General features: G+C 42.2%; 1 protein-coding gene across 1 annotated transcript; it reads left to right on the top strand.

Annotated features, from left to right (window-relative positions):
* Nucleotides 1-295: 295 nt before the first annotated feature.
* Nucleotides 296-12,862, top strand: LOC106563390 (vesicle-associated membrane protein 1-like). Its single transcript, XM_014128898.3, has 5 exons — nucleotides 296-612; nucleotides 7,255-7,357; nucleotides 7,601-7,759; nucleotides 7,939-7,990; nucleotides 8,155-12,862. Coding segments are annotated over exons 1-5 (333 nt in total). The 5' UTR covers nucleotides 296-610; the 3' UTR covers nucleotides 8,172-12,862.
* Nucleotides 12,863-20,602: the final 7,740 nt, after the last annotated feature.

Raw genomic sequence — 20,602 nt, 5'->3', positions numbered from 1 at the left:
GGAACGCCATTTTGTTGACGTTCCATCCACCTTTAATGAGGTCCACCCTCAAAATGACAATAGGCTACTCTGCCTTTTCAACTCACAAATGATGGTTTTCAACGACATAGTTTCCTGACCATTATGATTTTTATGGATTTTAAAACTGATCAACCCCTGGTAAACCTTGACCGTATATGGGCACACTGCCATATATATCTTCCATTCCTTTGGCTGACCACCCCTTTAAACCTGCGGCTCCCTGGATGACGAATGACGTCATCAAGCCATCTTCGTTCCCCTAATCCATGTGTCAGTTTATTACATGCTCATTACAGTATTGACACAGAGGAGTCTAGTGGTAGCTCAGTAATAATAAAACGATATTGGCGAGGTGCGGCATAAAAGAAGCACACGAACGGAGAAAAGGGGAACATTTACAAGGGGGAATAAACACATATTGGTGGTAAACATTATCACTCCCTTCTATATAAAACGCCAGAAGAGGGAATCAATTGAGAGGGAGCGAGAGGAAAAAGAGCGCTGAAGGCAACCCACTCAATAGCCACTTATTAGGCGAATAGCCTACATTCCAGTCGGATTTGCGTACATTAATAAACCATCATAAGAAATGTGAGTATCACCCTGTTGCCTAACCTACTGGTGACATGTATTTTCTCTGTTTGCTTGTTGTCTAATGTGAATGTATCATTCCATGGTCGGTGGATAGCAGGGTGCAAGCCTATTTGTTGTTCAGAAATGGTTTTAGAAAGCCAATTAAATTAACAATTGTCTCATAGGCATATATGGCATTTGAATCGTGCGTCAGGGTTAAAGACCACTATAATTGCATTATCATTGTGTTGATTTACTATATTTACTATTTGATGTTTATTTATCAACATTTACCGACAACACATTATAACACACATAGGTTAAATAGGATATATCCAACATTAGCCTATAGGCTATTCCATAGGCGTCGAATAACGGTTACTCATTGGCCCCTGTTGTCAGCCATATTTCTTTACAACATATTTCAGTCACATTGGCAATTTATAATTAGGTATATTTATTCACATTTAAATATGTATTTTCTTATAATTGGAATTGGACATGCACGCGTTTTCTCCGGGTTGAACTGGTTTGATTTGAATGGGTTGACGTCCGTTTATTCGTCTGTAGGCTATCTGAATATCCATTTGTAAAATGAAATTGGAATTGAAAGTAGATAACCTATACATTTCTAATTTGGTTATTTGGATTGGTTTCTGCTATTCCTTTCTAGACAAATGCATGGATACTGCTCAAAAGACACTTATTATGAGCAACTTCGACCTAATAACATATTTTATTTAATTCAACATGTTGAACATCTTATTAGAGAAGCAACACATCCATATTATCTTGGATGTAATGGATGTAGAGTAGACTATTATTAGGCAGTTTATGGGTTTAGTCTACTTGATATTGCTAACCAACGGTGGGGGTGGGGGTAACTGACGCTCATATCTGTCGATTGTCGCGCGATTTAAGTATTTTATTTGAGGGTTCAAGGGTACACTGGGGATGTGCCGTTTTCCGATCCTTTCCTTGACAAGCTATAGCCCTACTATGTTCACTCGTCTCTATTTTTTTGCGACTGCTAGGTTACAGGACGCAGGTGTTTCACTGCCAGGGAAGATGGCCGTGTTAGTCTTTTCTCTGCTGATTCGTGCATACAAACAAGGTGTTGAAACAGACTACCGGTACATCTCGTTGAGGCCAGGCAACAAATGTCAGTGTTACATCTTCAACATGCTGTTGTTAAACACATGTAGCCATACCATTGGTTATGCATGTATCCTATTTTCTCACTGTAACGCCCCCGATAAATTGGTGGTGACATTGCTTTCAGACGAAACTCAGGACCACCCTCACCTTTTCAACAAACATGAAACCCCCTCTCTTTATGCTAACTGAAATGGGATAAATGTTGGGGAACCATGCAACGCCCGTGCCAATCCTACTTTTCAACACTGGACAGCGCTGCCTTTCGTTGTTTTCTCACAGTGCTGAAACCGATTTACAGGCTAGTCCACTTTGTGACTATGGTGTGTGTGTGAGCGCTGTCTCGTAATGGATGAAAGACTAATTGTAAATGCTTCATTTCAATGTTTATGCCAATCGGTCATATAAAGCCCATTAAGCAGTGAAGAAAGACGTGTAGTTAGGCCTACTAGTTAATGTAGTTGCCTATTAATAATAACAAAAGGCTAATTGTCGTGTGTGTGTAGAATGATCAAGCAGAGCATGACAGCTGTTTTTCAAAGGGAATATGAACTGTTAACTGGCTGATAGGCTGATTTGCTTGACAAGGGACGTTTTTTTTTCATCCTATTGGTTGAGGACTTTGCCAATGTGAGTTAGGCCTGTACTGTAAAATAAAACTGTAATTAATATAGTAATTTTAGGTATTATCAGTAAAACAACTCTGAAACCTTTTACTGCAGCATATTGTAAATTTTGGTGTCTTGTGGGGAAATGGCTCTATTTCGATTCTTACTGTAAATCCATCCCACAGAATACAGTACCGTACTGTATCTTTAGACTGACAAAAACCTTTGACCACTAGTTTGATGCATGGTATTGTTGTTTCTGGCTCATTAACATATTTTGAGGCATATTCGCTGCACCTGCGAGTGAGAATGTTGTACCAATTTAACCTCTATTTGGTTTTAGAGCCCCATCAATTTAAACGGAATAGTGGACAGATTGGAGTGGCAGCAAGTCTTAAACCTTAAATGGTTGAGCGTTTTGACAAGTCCTTTTGGTCTGTTTTGCCCTGTAGTCGCTGCCAATTTAGAAGCCTTTGTTAAGGCCTTTAGAAGTGCAAGTGATATAAAACACAAAATATTCATTAATATGATGTAATGTGGGAACACTTTACTTAGCAGTAAACCTGCTTGTACCAATCCGTTGTAATAACAGAAAAATACTGTGAAATACAAACCCCTCCCCTCAATGAATTAATCAATTCATTCATTCCAATCACGGTAGCATTTACTTTTCTACAGTATAATACAGTAAAATGTACGGTATTGTACTGTGTGTCATTACACAGTGCTTGCTTTTATACCATATTTATATTACAGTAGGTGTACTTTATTATGATATACAGAATTTTAATTGCCACCAAGCTACTGTCAAATTCATGGTAACCCCTTTACAGTGTGGTCTTGCCCTGGATTTCCCCCAAGGCTGCTGTCGACACTCCATTAGTCTTATTTCCGAGGTTAGCTTACACAATCCATTTTGTCGTTCACTTTGAATATTTTCCCCGTCACTGTGCACACAATCCACCCTCTGCTTTTATCTCGAGGCCCTGAGAAAACAATGGTTGTTGTAGGCAATGTGGGGAATGATCTACAAAACACATAGGGTGAGTTGCCAATAACCGTCCTCCTCCATCGTTCATCTCGCTTTTCCTCGCGGTGCAATGACGATGGCCTCTTCTGCAGTGAAGGTGAAAGAGACTGGGCAGGATTTGGCCTGTAAACAAGATGAGAAAGAACACGACCAACCTAGACATCACTAACATAATGGAGGCTCCCAGTAAAATACATAAGAATTGGGTAGCATAATGATTCATGTGGCAAAATGACACAAGCCAGAAGATGTGTGTTTCCAGACAGGGCTTGCTTTGGACTGATAAAGCCAGGCAAACGAAAACATCAGGAGTGTACTGAAGGATTTGTAGCCACATGGAGATTAGCTGTGTGTGACGGACTTAAAGGTGACCTTTATACTGAGTTTTGTCTCACTCTGTTGGAGGAAGTGGGTCACTACAGGCAGGAGGCAGCCTCAAGATGTAGTTGAGAAACAAGATTGAAAGCAGTTCAGACTCAATGCTGTGTATTAATTATGTCCCACTTATCCCTATGATACCCCTATGATTATACAATAATAAAAAGGCTACAGAGACTTCAAATTAAATAACATTTGAGTTTGATACTCACTCTCACATACAGTTAGAGCTATAATGAAAATTACTACTTCTCTAAAGCCATTTAGTGTACAGTGTATGACCCCTGCTTGGGGGTGCAGTTACAGTTACACAACTATTACTCTACGTGGGTGCTGGAAATACTGGCGAGACACAATACACGCCATCACCACACCGAAACAAAAAAAAGATACAGTTGAAGTTGGAAGTTTACATACACTTAGGTTGGAGTCATTAAAACCCGTTTTTCAACCACTCCACTTATTTATTGTTAACAAAATATAGTTTTGGCAAGTCAATTAGGACATGCATGACACAAGTAATTTTTCCAACAATTGTTTAGACAGATTATTTCACTTATAATTCACTGTATCACAATTCCAGTGGGTCAGAAGTTTACATACACTAAGTTGACTGTGCCTTTAAACAGCTTGGAAAATTCCAGAAAATAATGTCATGGCTTTAGAAGCTTCTGATAGGCTAATTGACATCATTTGAGTCAATTGGAGGTGGAGCTGTGGATGTATTTCAGGGCCTACTTTCAAACTCAGTGCCTCTTTGCTTGACATCATGGGAAAATCAAAATAAATCAGCCAAGACCTCAGAAAAAAATTGTAGACCTCCACAAGTCTGGTTCATCCTTGGGTGCAATTTCCAAACGCCTGAAGGTACCACATTCATCTGTACAAAGAATAGTATGCAAGTATAAACACCATGGGACCACACAGCCATCATACCGCTCAGGAAGGAGACGTGTTCTGTCTCCTAGAGATGAACGTACTTTGGTGCGAAAAGTGCAAATCAATCCCAGAACAATAGCAAAGGACCTTGTGAAGATGCTGGAGGAAACAGGTACAAAAGTATCTATATCCACAGTAAAATGAGTCCTATATCGACATAACCTGAAAGTCCGCTCTGCAAGGAAGATGCCACTGCTCCAAAACCGCCATAAAAAAGCCTTTTTGGAGAAATGTCCTCTGGTCTGATGAAACAAAAATATAACTGTTTGGCCATAATGACCATCATTATGTTTGGAGGAAAAAGGGGGAGGCTTGCAAGCCGAAGAACACCATCCCAACCGTGAAGCAAGGGGGTGGCAGCATCATGTTGTGGGGGTGCTTTGCTGCAGGAGGGACTGGTGCACTTCACAAAATAGATGGCTTCATGAGGAAGGAAAATGATGTGGGTATATTGAAGCAACATCTCAAGACATCAGTCAGGAAGTTAAAGCTTGGTCGCAAATGGGTCTTCCAAATGGGCAATGACCCCAAGTATACTTCCAAAGTTGTGGCAAAATGGCTTGGTCATCACAAAGCCCTGGTCACAAAGTCAAGGTATTGAAGTGGCCATCACAAAGCCCTGACCTCAATCCTATAGAAAATGTGTGGGCAGAACAGAAAAAGCATGTGCGAGCAAGGAGGCCTACAAACCTGACTCAGTTACACCAGCTCTGTAAGGAGGAATGGGCCAGAATTCACCCAACTTATTGTGGGAAGCTTGTGGAAGGCTACCCAAAACGTTTGACCCAAGTTAAGCAATTTAAAGGGCAATGCTACCAAATCGAATTGAAAGTATGTAAACTTCTGACCCCCTGGGAATGTGATGAAAGAAATAAAAGCTGAAATAGATCATTCTCTCTACTATTATTCTGACATTTCACATTCTTAAAATAAAGTGGTGATCCTAACTGACCTAAGACAGGGAATTTGTACTAGGATCAAACGTCAGGAATTGTGAAAAACTGAGTTTAAATGTATTTTGCCAAGGTGTCTGTAAACTTCCGACTTCAACTGTACCTCCTTTGTGATATGTTATATTACTCAGCTCCATGGTCCACATCGTGAGTTACTAACACAGCTCAGCTCCATGGTCACATAGTGAGTTACTAACACAGCTCAGCTCAATGGTCACATAGTGAGTTACTAACACAGCTCAGCTCCATGGTCACATAGTGAGTTACTAACACAGCTCAGCTCCATGGTCACATAGTGAGTTACTAACACAGCTCAGCTCCATGGTCACATAGTGAGTTACTAACACAGCTCAGCTCCATGGTCACATAGTGAGTTACTAACACAGCTCAGCTCCATGGTCACATAGTGACTTACTAACACAGCTCAGCTCCATGGTCACATAGTGTGTTACTAACACAGCTCAGCTCCATGGTCACATAGTGTGTTACTAACACATAGTGGAAGGACTACCTGGCATTCTTTCTTGCATCATTATGTTTTGGGTCTTGCCAGTGTTATTTTGAATTATATGGTCAAATAGTCAAGGTTTTGAAAAAACTGCAGTGAGCTCATAAGGATAACAAAGACACCACAGTCATGTAGTTTGGTGAGAAGTAATGAGTTATTGTACCCAGTTGTAGATGGTTAGAATACATGGACAAAATACATTGATAGGACCAGACATGTGGTAATTGCTTCAGGATGTATGATTGTCGTCCATTCGTTTCCCCTTAGAACAGCCCTAAAAATGCCTAGATAAGGGTTGTAGGTCAGGATGTGTCTGCCAGACATGACAGGCAGAATGTATGGGTCATCTTCATGTTTCCTTTATGAGGATTCTGTTAGGACAGATAGTATGCCAGCCAGACATTATGATTAGCTTTCTTTCCATTTTTCTATCATCTTGGTTGTAAAAACATTTGATTCCTGTCTGTAATTAGAGAGAGAGAGCATCATTTATCAATTTATTCAGCTTTTTATTCAGCTTTCAGATGTAGGTGCCTTCTTAGGACAGAGAATGTGATGATTTGGATTCATTCAGAACCTCACTGAATGTGCTTCAGTAGTGGGTGTTATGAATACAGTGGAAAAGGGTCGTAAGCACAGCTGATTCTTAGCATTGTATTTCATGCTTGGTGGATCCTTTTATCTAGGCCCTTGGATCCTGGTGTTGGATGTTACTGTTCAGTATTTGTAAACCATTCAGCCTGTTGTTGAGGCTCATTAAAGAGAGATATTCTGCCTACTCTGTTGACTTGATCCAAACCTATAAGGTTGAGATTCAGCCTCAGTGAGTACTGTGATGGTGGATAATTCCAAGCAATCTGGAGGCGAAAGAAACGCACACCTGTTTAGGCGAGGTGCTGGCTAGCGGAGTAGAACACTTGAAAAGGAAAAGGATAATTCCAAGCAGCCATGATTTGATAGTAACTTATTTGACTTCTATGTACCAAAGGGATTGGTTTGCCTATTTAGTAGATGCATGCATTACTACATGTTCATTCTTACATCATTGAAGGTGAATAGACTGACTGACGAGTTGTGTTTGATTGACAGGTCTGCCCCAGCTGCTGCCGGCGCCCCCGCAGATGGAGCGGCGCCCCCTCCCAACCTCACCAGCAACCGCCGCCTGCAACAGACACAGGCTCAGGTGGATGAGGTGAGGAACATGCAGACACACTCACCTTGTATTACGTACATACTGACCCACAGAAATATCTTTTCGTTGCTCACATGTTGTGAATAGTCACAAGCTGACATGGACTGGATGAATGCGTGTCCAACACGCTAATGTAAACAATACATTACTCTGTGACACTGGAGAACACACACAGCCACTCAGTCTGAGATGATTGAGTGATTCACCCTGTCCGTTTTCGGCCCATGTTTCTGCCCTCCCCAGGTGGTGGATATCATGCGTGTAAACGTGGATAAGGTTCTGGAGCGTGATCAGAAGCTGTCAGAGCTGGATGATCGGGCCGATGCCCTGCAGGCTGGAGCCTCACAGTTCGAGACCAGCGCTGCAAAACTCAAGAACAAGTACTGGTGGAAGAATGCCAAGGTAAGGGTATAGACTGGGATAGATAGTAGATTTATTCATGATAATAGTAATTTCCTTTGAGGCTTTTAAGACTCATGTTAAAACATAATTAAATGGATTAAAAGTATACCTTGTGATTGACCTCATGTTCCATCCCCCCTGATTTACTGCCTCTCCATGTCCAACTCTGCTTCCTGTAGATGATGATCATCCTGGGGCTGATATGTGCGATTGTCCTCATCGTCCTCATCGGTAAGGTTCACACCCACACTCTTCCTGCCATGGCAGTTTGAATGAAGATATACGCTCTGCTTCAAAATTATATATATTTTTTCTCTCTCTGTCTCTCTCTGTCTCTCTCTCTCTCTCTCTTGCTCTCTCTCTCTTTCGCTCTCTCTCTAATTATCTCTCTCCAGTCTACTTCAGCACCTAAGATGAGTGGCTCCTACCCCAGTCTGCAGTCAAGACTGCCCGCTTCCTTGCAACAGAAAATCCTTTAAATTGACGAGAAAATGATCCACTAACGTTGAATTCATTAAATTGCTCCTAAATAGTCTCAATATGACCCTGCCCCGAACCCCCTGACCCCCTCAGCCCCTGCTTCCACCGCCCCACCTCTGGACTCCTGTCAATCTTTGTCCTGTAAATCTGTGGACCTGCCTCCTTTGTAAATACTTCCTGCTTTTCTAATCTGTCGTTCATACTCAGACCCCAGTACTTGTTGTGATTGTTACCGATGACAACAACAGAAAAGGAAAATGATGACCCTGGTGATAATTGTTATATACCAGAAACATATATAGTTCTTTGTAGAGTTTTATTCTGATATAATGTTTTTGTAGGTTGTGTGTGGGTGTGCGTTTTGTATTTTTTAATTTTTGTATTAATTTTACTTATGCTTCAGATTTGAACTACTGCCTATTAATCAGAGTGTGTATATCTTGCACATTCTCTGTCACTGTCTCTGCCTGTCTCTGGATTTCTCTCTCTTGCTCTGTCTCACATAGAGTATAGGTGCATCTTTGCACAGTGACATAGTCTCCTTTAACCGAGGTACTTCATCAATATTCCCATCCTCTTCTCCCATCTTTTGCTTCTCTCTCGCTTTCTCTCTCCTATACCATTTAGCCATACTGTCTCTTCAGAATCCTTTCACCCTTTCTCTTTGTTTCTGTTTCCCTGTCTGTCTTTTCCTAGTCATATACCTTCTCTTTATAAACTGCCATTAGAATTGGACCAATGTCTGTAGATGTTTTTTATTTTACTTAGTGTCTTATTTCGAGAACATTCCTTCATGACAGTCTAGTACAAATACTGTCACTGTAGCACATGTATGTGTAAGTATCTTTGACAACAGAAAATAGATAGCCTGTATAAAGTTACCGTAAATATTATCGTAGAGATCAATATAACAAGCCAGAGTGGGGAAAATAACAATATTGATAGAAAGGAGGGCTTACTAGTTTTTGTTTGGTGGATCATAATTTGAACTTGATTCATTTGTTCATTTCAGCAACATAAAATTGCATAAAGTTGCTGTGACAAAGCACCAATCCTACAGAGATGTCATTACTAACTAAATAATCACAATGACACAGTAAAGCCTTAGTCTCTGATCAAAACGTATCACCTTAATGGTCAAAATGTTCCCATCCACTCTTTATTTTGTGTAGGGGGAATGGCTGACTGAAAACGGTTAGGTGGTGTGAAATGCACAAAGAACTTTGATATTGATGGCGCTGTATGACTGGTCAACAGAATGACCGCTGTCTGACTGGTCAACAGAATGACCGCTGTCTGACTGGTCAACAGAATGACCGCTGTCTGACTGGTCAACAGAATGACCGCTGTCTGATTGGTCAACAGAATGACCGCTGTCTGACTGATCAACAGAATGACCGCTGTCTGACTGGTCAACAGAATGACCGCTGTCTGACTGGTCAACAGAATGACCGCTGTCTGACTGGTCAACAGAATGACCGCTGTCTGATTGGTCAACAGAATGACCGCTGTCTGATTGGTCAACAGAATGACCGGCAGAGAGAGAACCTCATGCAGCAAAACCTCACCTATTGATGAGCACATACACAGACAACTCAGCCTTATTTGAAAGTGAAGGTACAAGTATTAAGATAGATGAAGCAACTGGCATGGACAAACAGTAGTAGAACAAGATGATCTAGAGAAAGGGACTAACTTGGGTCATGGGTACCAGCTTCATCGACAGATTCAGAGTTGCTGTAAAACTTAAGTGAACATTCCTAGAAATGTCATGAAAAACGTCTTAGCATTCCAGCACACAAGATAGAGTGAGCGTTTAGCTTGTGCTGTGGTTCTCTCTCTTTCATTTCTCCCTAGTTACTGCCTTTTTCTTTTTTAAACATAGTAATAGAGTATATTTTCTATAGTATATTGTTGTGTTTGTGTGAAGCAGACAGGTAAAGAGGAGACTGAACTCAAGCAGGGCTTCACTAACTGCTGTGAGCAGTGAGCTTCTCTCTACCTTTTTGCGTGTACGTGTCTTTTTGCGGTTCAGCTCTGTAAGATAAACACTGCCAAGAAACTAGGGAGAGGCTTTTATTTTCTGTTATTTTCTCATTGGTGCCCTTAATGGTATGGTCTTAGTGGATTGCTCTTGCATGGTCACCTCTTGTCCCATGCCCCTGTAAATGCCTACATGTTGCTAGTGCCATCGATCTGCCAGCTATGTTAGTCTACGTTATGAGTAGTAACAGAAGGACCCCTGGAACTGTGGGATATATAGTTGTTCCCATAGGTTGTGTTACTTCAACATGACCTCTTCCCCTCTGTTACACTGGATCTGCATACTTCCTACATCCTCCTGTTTGACCTCCGTCCCCAGCTCCCCCGTCACTGATTTAGGATCCTACACTGTGAATGTGTGTGTGAGTGTGTGTTGGTGAAACACTGCCACCCTGGGAATATCCTTAGTTTATCTTGTCAGATTAGGCCACTTAGACCTCACCGATGTGGGCAAGCTGTTTCCATGACAACTGAATTCGATGAGCAGAGCGGTGAGGTAACAGATTAGCCCACTGACTCGTTCAGACGGGTCAGGTTTGCCATTTTTACAGGTATGCACAAGGAATATTCACTGGCAGAGCCCCCCCCCCCCCAACCACCCATCACTTTACGAAAAAAACGACACTGGTATTCCCTTGCTCTTTCTCTCGCCCCCCTCACTCTCTTTCTTTCTCTCCCTTTCTTTTTCTCTCTTTCTTTTTCTCTCTCTATCACACACATGTTAACGGAAATGGCCTTATCCATTATCTCCCTGTAAAGCATATCCCCCACCCTCCCCCTTTATTCCACTTAAGTAGAGCAAACTAATTCAGAGGAAAATGACCAAAGACCAGGTTTTCTTGCTTATGCTGCCAACTGCCATCAAAAACAAGTAGAGGAACACAACATATTTTACCCGAGTCACTTTAACAGCAATAGTACTGGTACCTGTTTTTGAAAGCATACCCTTAACCCAAAATACCTTTTAACCCTTTCAGATCTTAGTCAATATGTCATACCGGCAAATAGATGGTGACATTATGTGCTATTTGAAGATATGCAAGAGAAACCAAACCTAAGTAAAATGTGCTTCATCCCTCTCCCCCACCATACAACTACTTTAATCTGTACCAAGTCTTTAGACATATGCTCCTATAACTAATAATAGCACAACTTATCTTTTGTGTGTCTCTATCGTGCTGACAACAATTTAAAGATAAAAAATATGAACGTTATCTATAGCTGTTTAACAAAACAAACAAAACATGTATAAAAACAATTCTGTATTGTCTGGTGTTGTAGTGTGGGGGTATATTTGGGGGAAGGGGGTTCCTATTTCCTCAGGTCAGAGATTATAACAGTTCATCAAAATCTACAATGTGAAAACAAAAAACTACATGAAGCTATATAAACATTTGAATAGCAAATAATTACAATTTTGAAGGTGACAAAAAATAGAGGGCTGCCTTCGAGTTATTATTGTCTCAGTGGATAGGAGTGACATGACACTACGGGTCGGGGTAGGACTGCTGTGTTGTTCACAAATCCAAGGGTTGTCCTAAGAGTGCTCAGTAAATTTAGATACAAAAATAGACAACTTTATGTTCTGTGAGTGCTCATTTTCTGTTGCTTTTTTTCTCTGTGAGGATGGGTCTGCACAACTTTTGATGTCCAGGCACTTTTTTCTGTTGTATTCTGGGTGCATTTTGTGGGGCTAGATTATGATGTGGATGAGAATGTTGTGTTATTGCCAACCCTAAGAGGTGTTCAGTGGATTCAACATAGGAGGCAACCTTTTGAGGCACTGGACCTTCACAGGTTGGCTATAAAATCACAATGCTCTAACTAAAACACATGAAATGTATAAAATAAAATGTCGGACCCTATGTTTTCTTTGTAATTTGCATAAAGTTAGTAATAACTTTGGTATGATGTCATTGGCTTGGGTTGTGTGTACATTGGAAGAGGGGGGGAAGATTAAATAAAGGCTTGTTCTCTATGTTAATCATGTCAGACAAGTCAAGAAAATGGGATGTTACTGGAAAAATACATTTTATTTTTACCCTCTAGTCAAATTTCCAGAATTCATAGAATGGTGTCACGATTCGAAACAGATTCCTCTGTTGTTAATATGTTTATTTTTGTTTGAGCTGTTCATTTTGGGGAGGGAATATTATTTTGTTCTTTGAGGACTGTGGTTGGGGAAGTGACAGTCAACATTGCCTCTTTTTGCCTTGCCTTTCAGGAGGGAATAGACTGGGGGATCATGGGTAATGTGTTCTGTTCAGTCTGTTTTATTTGATTTATTGTGGTGTTGTTTTGAATGGGATTGGATATTCAACAAAGTGGATTACAATGTACCAGAGGAAACCAATTTAAAACCAGAAGTACATAAAAAAAACAATTGTAGTGTAAATCTATCAATCTCTTATTATATTGATGAACAACATCATGGAAAACATCATGGAAATATATATATATATTGGAAAACCAATCATTCTGATGACCTGTGTTTATTGTTCCGAGTTAGCAATTCCCAGCGTGGGTGTGCGTGTGTTTGAAACTAATGATGAAATTAAATAAAATCTATGATAAAATGGGTCCAAATAGAATTGATTTATGTACAACTGTGTTGCAAACCAGATATATTTGTCATATGTCACCAAGACAGGATGGCATATCTCACTTGAATTTGAGCAAGAAAGAGATTAATCACACACCAAAAACATGAACCTAAATTAACTATAAATTGTCTTCACAAAATATTTTATCAGACAGCCATCGCGTAGCATTCATGGAATGTATGAATCACACACATAATCTCTCACCTATTTAGGGTGTCATCATCCTTGAGAGAAGATGTGGATTATACAATTATATATAGTCTAATGTCCATCCATGGGAAAGTGTCCATCCATGTTAGTCAAGACAACATTTGTTGAGTGTTCAGATCGCCAACATTGTGAATCCACTCCAAAAAGCAGGAACCAAAGGCCAAGTCAGAAGAACACTGTGAGTGAACTGTACACTCAGATGAAGTTGAATGTACAGTTGAAGTCGGAAGTTTACATACACCTTAGCCAAATACATTTAAACTCAGCTTTTCACAATTCCTGACATTTAATCCAAGTAAAAATGCCCTGTCTAAGATCAGTTAGGATCACCACTTTATTTTAAGAATGTGAAATGTCAGAATAATAGTGGAGAGAATGATTTATTTCAGCTTTTATTTCTTTCATCACATCTCAATTAGTATTTGGTAGCATTGCCTTAAAATTGTTTCGCTTGGGTCAAACATTTCAAGAAGCCTTCCACAAGCTTCCCACAATAAATTGGGTGAATTTTGGCCCATTCCTCCTTACAGAGCTGGTGTAACTGAGTCAGGTTTGTAGGCCTCCTTGCTCACACATGCTTTTTCAGTTCTGCCCACAAATCTTCTATAAGATTGAGGTCAGGGCTTTGTGCTAGCCACTCCAATACCTTGACTTTGTTGTCCTTAAGCCATTTTGCCACAACTTTGGAAGTATGCTTGGGGTCATTGTCCATTTGGAAGACCCATTTGCGACCAAGCTTTAACTTCCTGACTGATGTCTTGAAATGTTGCTTCAATATATCCACATAATTTTCCTACCTCATGATGCCATCTATTTTGTGAAGTGCACTAGTCCCTCCTGCAGCAAAGCACCCACACAACATGATGCTGCCACCCCCGTGCTTCATGGATGGGATGGTATTCTTTGGCTTGCCAGCCTCCCCCTTTTTCCTCCAAACATAACGATGGTCATTATGGTCAAAGAGTTATATTTTTGTTTCATCAGACCAGAGGACATTTCTCCAAAAAGTACAATCTTTGTCCCCATGTGCAGTTGCAAACCGTAGTCTGGCTTTTTTTATGGCAGTTTTGGAGCAGTGGCTTCTTCCTTGCTGAGCGGCCTTTCAGGTTATGTCCATATATGACTCATTTTACTGTGATACTTTTGTACCTGTTTCCTCCAGCATCTTCACAAGGTCCTTTGCTGTTGTTCTGGGATTGATTTGCACTTTTTGCACCGAAAGTACGTTCATCTCTAGGAGACAGAACGTGTCTCCTTCCTGAGCGGTATGACGGCTGTGTGGTCCCATGGTGTTTATACTTGCGTACTATTCTTTGTACAGATGAACGTGGTACATTCAGGCGTTTGGAAATTGCTCTCAAGGATGAACCAGACTTGTGGAGGTCTACAATTTTTTTCTGAGGTCTTGGCTGATTTCTTTTGATTTTCCCATGATGTCAAGCAAAGAGGCACTGAGTTTGAAGGTAGACCTTGAAATACATCCACAGGTACACCTCCAATTGACTCAAATGATGTCAATGAGCCTATCAGAAGCTTCTAAAGCCATCATTTTCTGGAATTTTCCAAGCTGTTTAAAGGCACAGTCAACTTAGTGTATGTAAACTTCTGACCCACTGGAATTGTGATACAGTGATAAGTGAAATAATCTGTCTGTAAACAATTGTTGGAAAAATTACGTGTCATGCACAAAGTAGATGTCCTAATTGACTTGCCAAAACTATAGTTTGTTAACAAGAAATTTGTGGAGTGGTTGAAAAACAAGTTTTAATGACTCCAACCTAAGTGTATGTAAACTTCAGACTTCAACTGTAATTGAAATGGGCACAGCAGATTCATAGAATTATTATAACACAGATTTCTACACTTTTGCCATAGGAAATATAGGTTTGAGTCAACATTTCATTGGTTTGACATTAGTTTTTATAGGTATATCCCCTCACAATGCCTAGAGAGTGCAAATGCAGTCTTGTCAGAAGAAGGCCTCAGCAGGGGTGTATTCATTACGGAAACAGTTTACTGTTCAAGAACCAAATGGAAGCAAACAGAGCAAACAATAGTTTCTATTTGTCACGTCCTGACCAGTATAGGGGTTATTTGTGATTGTAGTTTGGTCAGGACGTGGCAGAGGGTATTTGTTTTATGTGGTTCGGGGTGGTGGTTTGTTTAGAAGGGTGTTTGATTTATTTTTATGTTCTATGTTTTTGTATTTCTATGTTCTTTCTAGTTTAGTAATTTCTATGTTAGGCAATTGGGTGTTGGACTCTCAATTTAAGGCAGGTGTTTCTTGTTGCCTTTGATTGAGAGTCCTATATATAGGGATGTGTTTTGTTTGTTAATTGTGGGTAGTTGTCTTTAGCACTGCTGTTATGTGTATAGCCTGCTAAACTGTTTCCTGTCTTGGTTTCTTGTTTTTCCGTGTTCACAGTCTTTATTTAAAATAAATATAATGATGAGCACACAACCCGCTGCGCCTTGGTCCTCTCTCTCCTACGACAGCCGTTACAGAACTACCCACCAAAAATGGATCAAGCAGCGGAGAAAGGAGCAAAGGGAATTACGGGTGGACTAAAGGGAGCAGCACCTGGAGTAGAGGAAGCAACGCGCTCGGGAGGAGATGGCATCCTGGTCGCTGGAGGTATTGGAGTCTAGAATTGACTGGACATGGGAACAATTATTGGACCACTGTGATAACCTGTCTGGGCGGCAGGTAGAGCATAAGAGGCAGCCCCAATAATTATTTTTGGGGGGGCACACAGGTAGTTTGGCTGGGCGAGGATTAAGTCCCAAGCCAAATCCCCATGTTTTTTTCCAAACGACCATTGACTGGACAGGTCCCCTGCTTTGGGGTGATGGGTGCTGTGACGAGGCCGGGTATTTTCAGGCCGGTACGTGCAGTACCAGCGCCCCGCATGTGCCAGGGGAAAGTGGGCATCCAGCCAGTAGGGGTGATGCCAGTCCTGCGCTCGAGACCGCCAGTGCGCCTTTACGGTCCAGTGTTTCCCGCTACACGCACTAGCCTTGAGGTGCGTGTCTCCAGGCTGGCACGTCCAGTACCAGCACCACGCATCAAGCTTCCAGTGAGTCAGCCCAGTCCAACTCAACCTGTTCCTGCTCCCCGCATTAGCCCTGAGGTGCGTGTCTCCAGGCTGGCACGTCCAGTACCAGCACCACGCATCAGGCTTCCAGTGCGTCAGCCCACTCTAACTTGGCCGGTTCCCGCTCCTCGCACTAGCCCTGAGGTGCGTGTCCCCAGGCTGGTACCTCCACTACCAGCCCCACGCATCAGGCTTCCAGTGCCTCGTCCAGAGTATCTGGCAAGAGTTTCCGGCAACAGTGCCTCGTCCAGAGTTTCCGGCAACAGTGCCTCGTCCAGAGTTTCCGGCAACAGTGCCTCGTCCAGAGTTTCCGGCAACAGTGCCTCGTCCAGAGTGTCCGGCAACAGTGCCTCGTCCAGAGTGTCCGGCAACAGTGCCTCGTCCAGAGTGTCCGGCAACAGTGCCTCGTCCAGAGTGTCCGGCAACAGTGCCTCGTCCAGAGTGTCCGGCAACAGTGCCTCGTCCAGAGTGTCCGGCAACAGTGCCTCGTCCAGAGTGTCCGGCAACAGTGCCTCGTCCAGAGTGTCCGGCAACAGTGCCTCGTCCAGAGTGTCCGGAACCAGGGGAGACGGCCCACTGTCCGGAACCGGGTGAGTCTGCCTGCGAACCGGAACCGGGTGAGTATGTCACCGAACCGGAACCGGGTGAGTATGCCACCAGTCCGGAGCCGCCAGAGCCGCCCGCCAGTCCGGAGCCACCAGAGCCGCCCGCCAGTCGGGAGCCACCTAAGTGGGCTAAGCCAAGGGTGGAGCGGGGTCCACGTCCCACACCTGAGCCACCTCCAGTATAGGTGGGTTGGGGAGGAGGGGTGTAGCACAGGTGCCGTCGTTGACGGCAGCCACCCTCCCTTCCCTCCCTTTAGTTAGGGGTTTATTTTGGGGGGGGGGGGGGGGGTTTGATGTGCATCCGGGGTCTGCACCTTTAGGGGGGGTACTGTCACGTCCTGACCAGTATAGGGGTTATTTGTGATTGTAGTTTGGTCAGGACGTGGCAGAGGGTATTTGTTTTACGTGGTTCGGGGTGGTGGTTTGTTTAGAAGGGTGTTTGATTTATTATTTCCGGGTTTTGGGTTATGTTCTATGTTTTTGTATTTCTATGTTCTTTCTAGTTTAGTAATTTCTATGTTAGGCAATTGGGTGTTGGACTCTCAATTGAAGTAAGGTGTTTGTTGCCTTTGATTGAGAGTCCTATATATAGGGATGTGTTTTGTTTGTTAATTGTGGATAGTTGTCTTTAGCACTGCTGTTATGTGTATAGCCTGCTAAACTGTTTCCTGTCGTCGTTTCTTGGTTTCTTGTTTTTCCGTGTTCACAGTCTTTATTTAAAATAAATATAATGATGAGCACACAACCCGCTGCGCCTTGGTCCTCTCTCTCCTACGACAGCCGTTACACTATTGGACAAATTCAGGTAGGTTTATCTATCCCTGTTTCATTTCCGTTTGCTTCTGTTTAAAGGTGCAATATGCAGAAATCAGTACACCATTTTCTGGTTGCTAAAATTTGTGGACTACAGGAAAAGGCGGGCCGAACAGGCCCCCATTAACTGTAGTTGTCCTGACCATGGAGAGCTCGTATTTTTCTATGGTAGAGTAGGTCAGGGCGTGACTGGGGGGTTTTGTCTAGTTTATTTATTTCTATGTCTGGTTCTAGTTTCTTTTTTCTAGGTTGGGGTTTTCGTATGATTCCCAATTAGAGGCAACTGGTCATTGTTGTCTCTAATTGGATATCATATTTAAGTTGTTGTTTTTCCCACTAGTGTTTGTCGGAGATTATTTTGAGTTTATGCATGTAGCACCTCTTCGTCACGGTTTGTTTTTGTTTATAGTTTATTGTCTGTCTTGCATAGTTTCACATAGAAATAAAGATGTGGAACGATACGCACGCTGCGCCTTGGTCTCTCTCATATGACATCCGTGACAGTAGTGGAGCAGGTTGAGAGTTTTTCAAGTTCCTTGGTGTCCACATCACCAACGAACTATCATGGTCCAAACATACCAAGACAGTCGTGAAGAGGGCACAACAAAACCTTTTCCCCCTCAGGAGACTGAAAGGATTTGGCATGGGTCTCCAGATCCTCAAAAGGTTGTACAGCTGCACCATCGAGAGAATCCTGACTGGTTGCATCACCGCCTGGTATGGCAACTACTCGGCATCTGACCGTAAGGCGCCACAGAGGGTAGTGTGAATGGCCCAGTACATCACTGGGGCCAAGCTTCCTGCCATCCAGGATATATATAATAGGCGGTGTCAGAGGAAGTGTCATAGACTGTTTTCCCTGCTACCACACGGCAAGCGGTACCGGAGCGCCAATTCTAGGACCAAAAGGCTCCTCAACAGCTTCTACCCCCAAGCCATTAGACCCCACCGTACACTATTGCTACTCGCTGTTTGTTTGTTACCTCGTCATCGTCACTTCGCCCCAACCTACATGTACAGATTACCTCAACTAGCCGTACCCCTGCACACTGACTCGGTACCGGTGCCCCCCGTATATAGCCTCGCTATTGTTATTCTTATTGTGTTACTTTTTATTGTTACTTTTTATTTGAGCCAACTTGGTAAATATTTTCGTGTTCTTGAACTGCACTGTTAGTTAAGGGCTTGTAAGTAAGCATTTCACGGTAAAGTCTAAACGTATTCAGCGTAAGTGGCAAATAAAATTTGATTTGTTTTGATTTGAAATATATTTTCAATAACCATAAATATTGCATTCAGCTGTTTGAAGCTGGTGTACAAAACCCAAAGGAAAAGATGCAAAAACAAAACTTGAGAATGGGAAGCATAGAAATAGCACACATAGAACATAGTGGGCTCACAAGTGGTGCAGCGGTCTAAGGCACTGCATCTCAATGCTAAAAGGCATCACTACAGTCACTGGTTCAAATCCAGGCTGTATCACATCAAGCCATGATAGGGAGTCCCATAGGGCAGCACACATTTGGCCCAGCGTCATCTGGATTTGGCTGGGGTAGGCCGTTATTGTAAATAAGAATTTGTTCGTAACTGACTTGCCTAGTTAAATGAAGGTATAAAATTAAAAGAACAGATCAACTGTTTCCTAGACTTTGTTTCAATGAGAATGACAGATCTATAACTCAGGTAGGGTTGCCGCAAAAGTTACATAGAGGCTTCAAGATTTTTTTTGCAACAGAATTGGCTGAATGAATACACCCCAGGTAGGCAGGTCCAAACAGTCAGTAGCACCACCCAGTGGATGTTTACCATAACAATTACTTCATTGAATTGTGAATGCATGTCAACCCATGTGTCACCCCCCATAGCTGCACCACATGACACATGTTGTTGGTGTTACTGCCTGAGATGAAATGACATTTCATTTTAATGCCCAAAGGGAAATGTAAACAATATAAATAATTAAGATGTCATAAGGATCTAGAAACAATTAGAATCTGAAAACAATTAAAGGGGATGGGACTGAATGAATTATGGCTTTTAAAGCGAGAATCCGTAGTTGCTACATCAATTTTTGGACTTATAAATGAATGATACCCATTGATTCTTGAAGTATATAACGTATAAATGCGCCATGAGCTTAGTTCAACTGTCATACCCCATCAGAACCAAAAATACCAGCTTGTTTTACTCCAATGTTTATAAACAATGTACATGTAAACAAACACTGTAAAACCGCAAAACATGGTTAAAACTATTTTTTGGATTTAATGGATGGTCAGTCCTTGCCTCCATAGCTCTGTCTATGAATTTGAGAGGGGTTATATTTCTCCAGCCCCATCCCTCAGCTTTTTACCAAAACAGAGGCAGGGTTTAATACCTCTGTGTAAACGGTTCAATTAAGGACTTTAATAGCAGGCTAGTGTTATCAGTGGGGTGGGGGTTCTTCGTCTTGTAGACTTTTGGTGAGGAAATTATTTATGTCTGTGCAAAGGCTTGTCATACTGCTGCAGTAGAATTTGTATGCTCATTTAGTCGGCCTATGGATAACGTACGTATTTCTGGAATTGAGTTCAAATGTGTCCTACCAATTTCCATGCATTGTTTCATTTATTATTACCTGGTTAGTATGGGGAAACAATTTGATATAAAGAAACCCATAAAATGGTTCACATGCATGTGTTGTGGTTAAGTCAAGTACACAAGGAAAGGATGGGTGAGGAAATGTCGCCAATTCAGAGTATTGACGGAGGCACGTTGCCAACAAACGTTCTAGCATGCTTTTGGAACCGACAGGGCACCGCTGGGGCAACGTGATAGAAAAGCATAGCAGAGCCCCGTGCAGTCAGGACACCGCCCTACTCAACCAATGAATGCATTCGCCAGGCCTGGGACACTGCACTAGGGCGGAGTCAGTGCTCGTTGAGGACCAATCACTACAACACATGGGAGCAAACACGTGTTATTTTCCGTGTTCCCTCCCAGTCATATAAAGCG

Source organism: Salmo salar, chromosome 11, assembly GCF_965601325.2.
Source record: "Salmo salar chromosome 11, fSalSal1, whole genome shotgun sequence".
Lineage (NCBI taxonomy): Eukaryota > Metazoa > Chordata > Actinopteri > Salmoniformes > Salmonidae > Salmo > Salmo salar.
The sequence above is the reverse complement of the archived record's forward strand: the minus strand, read 5'-3'. Positions and strand labels throughout refer to the sequence as shown.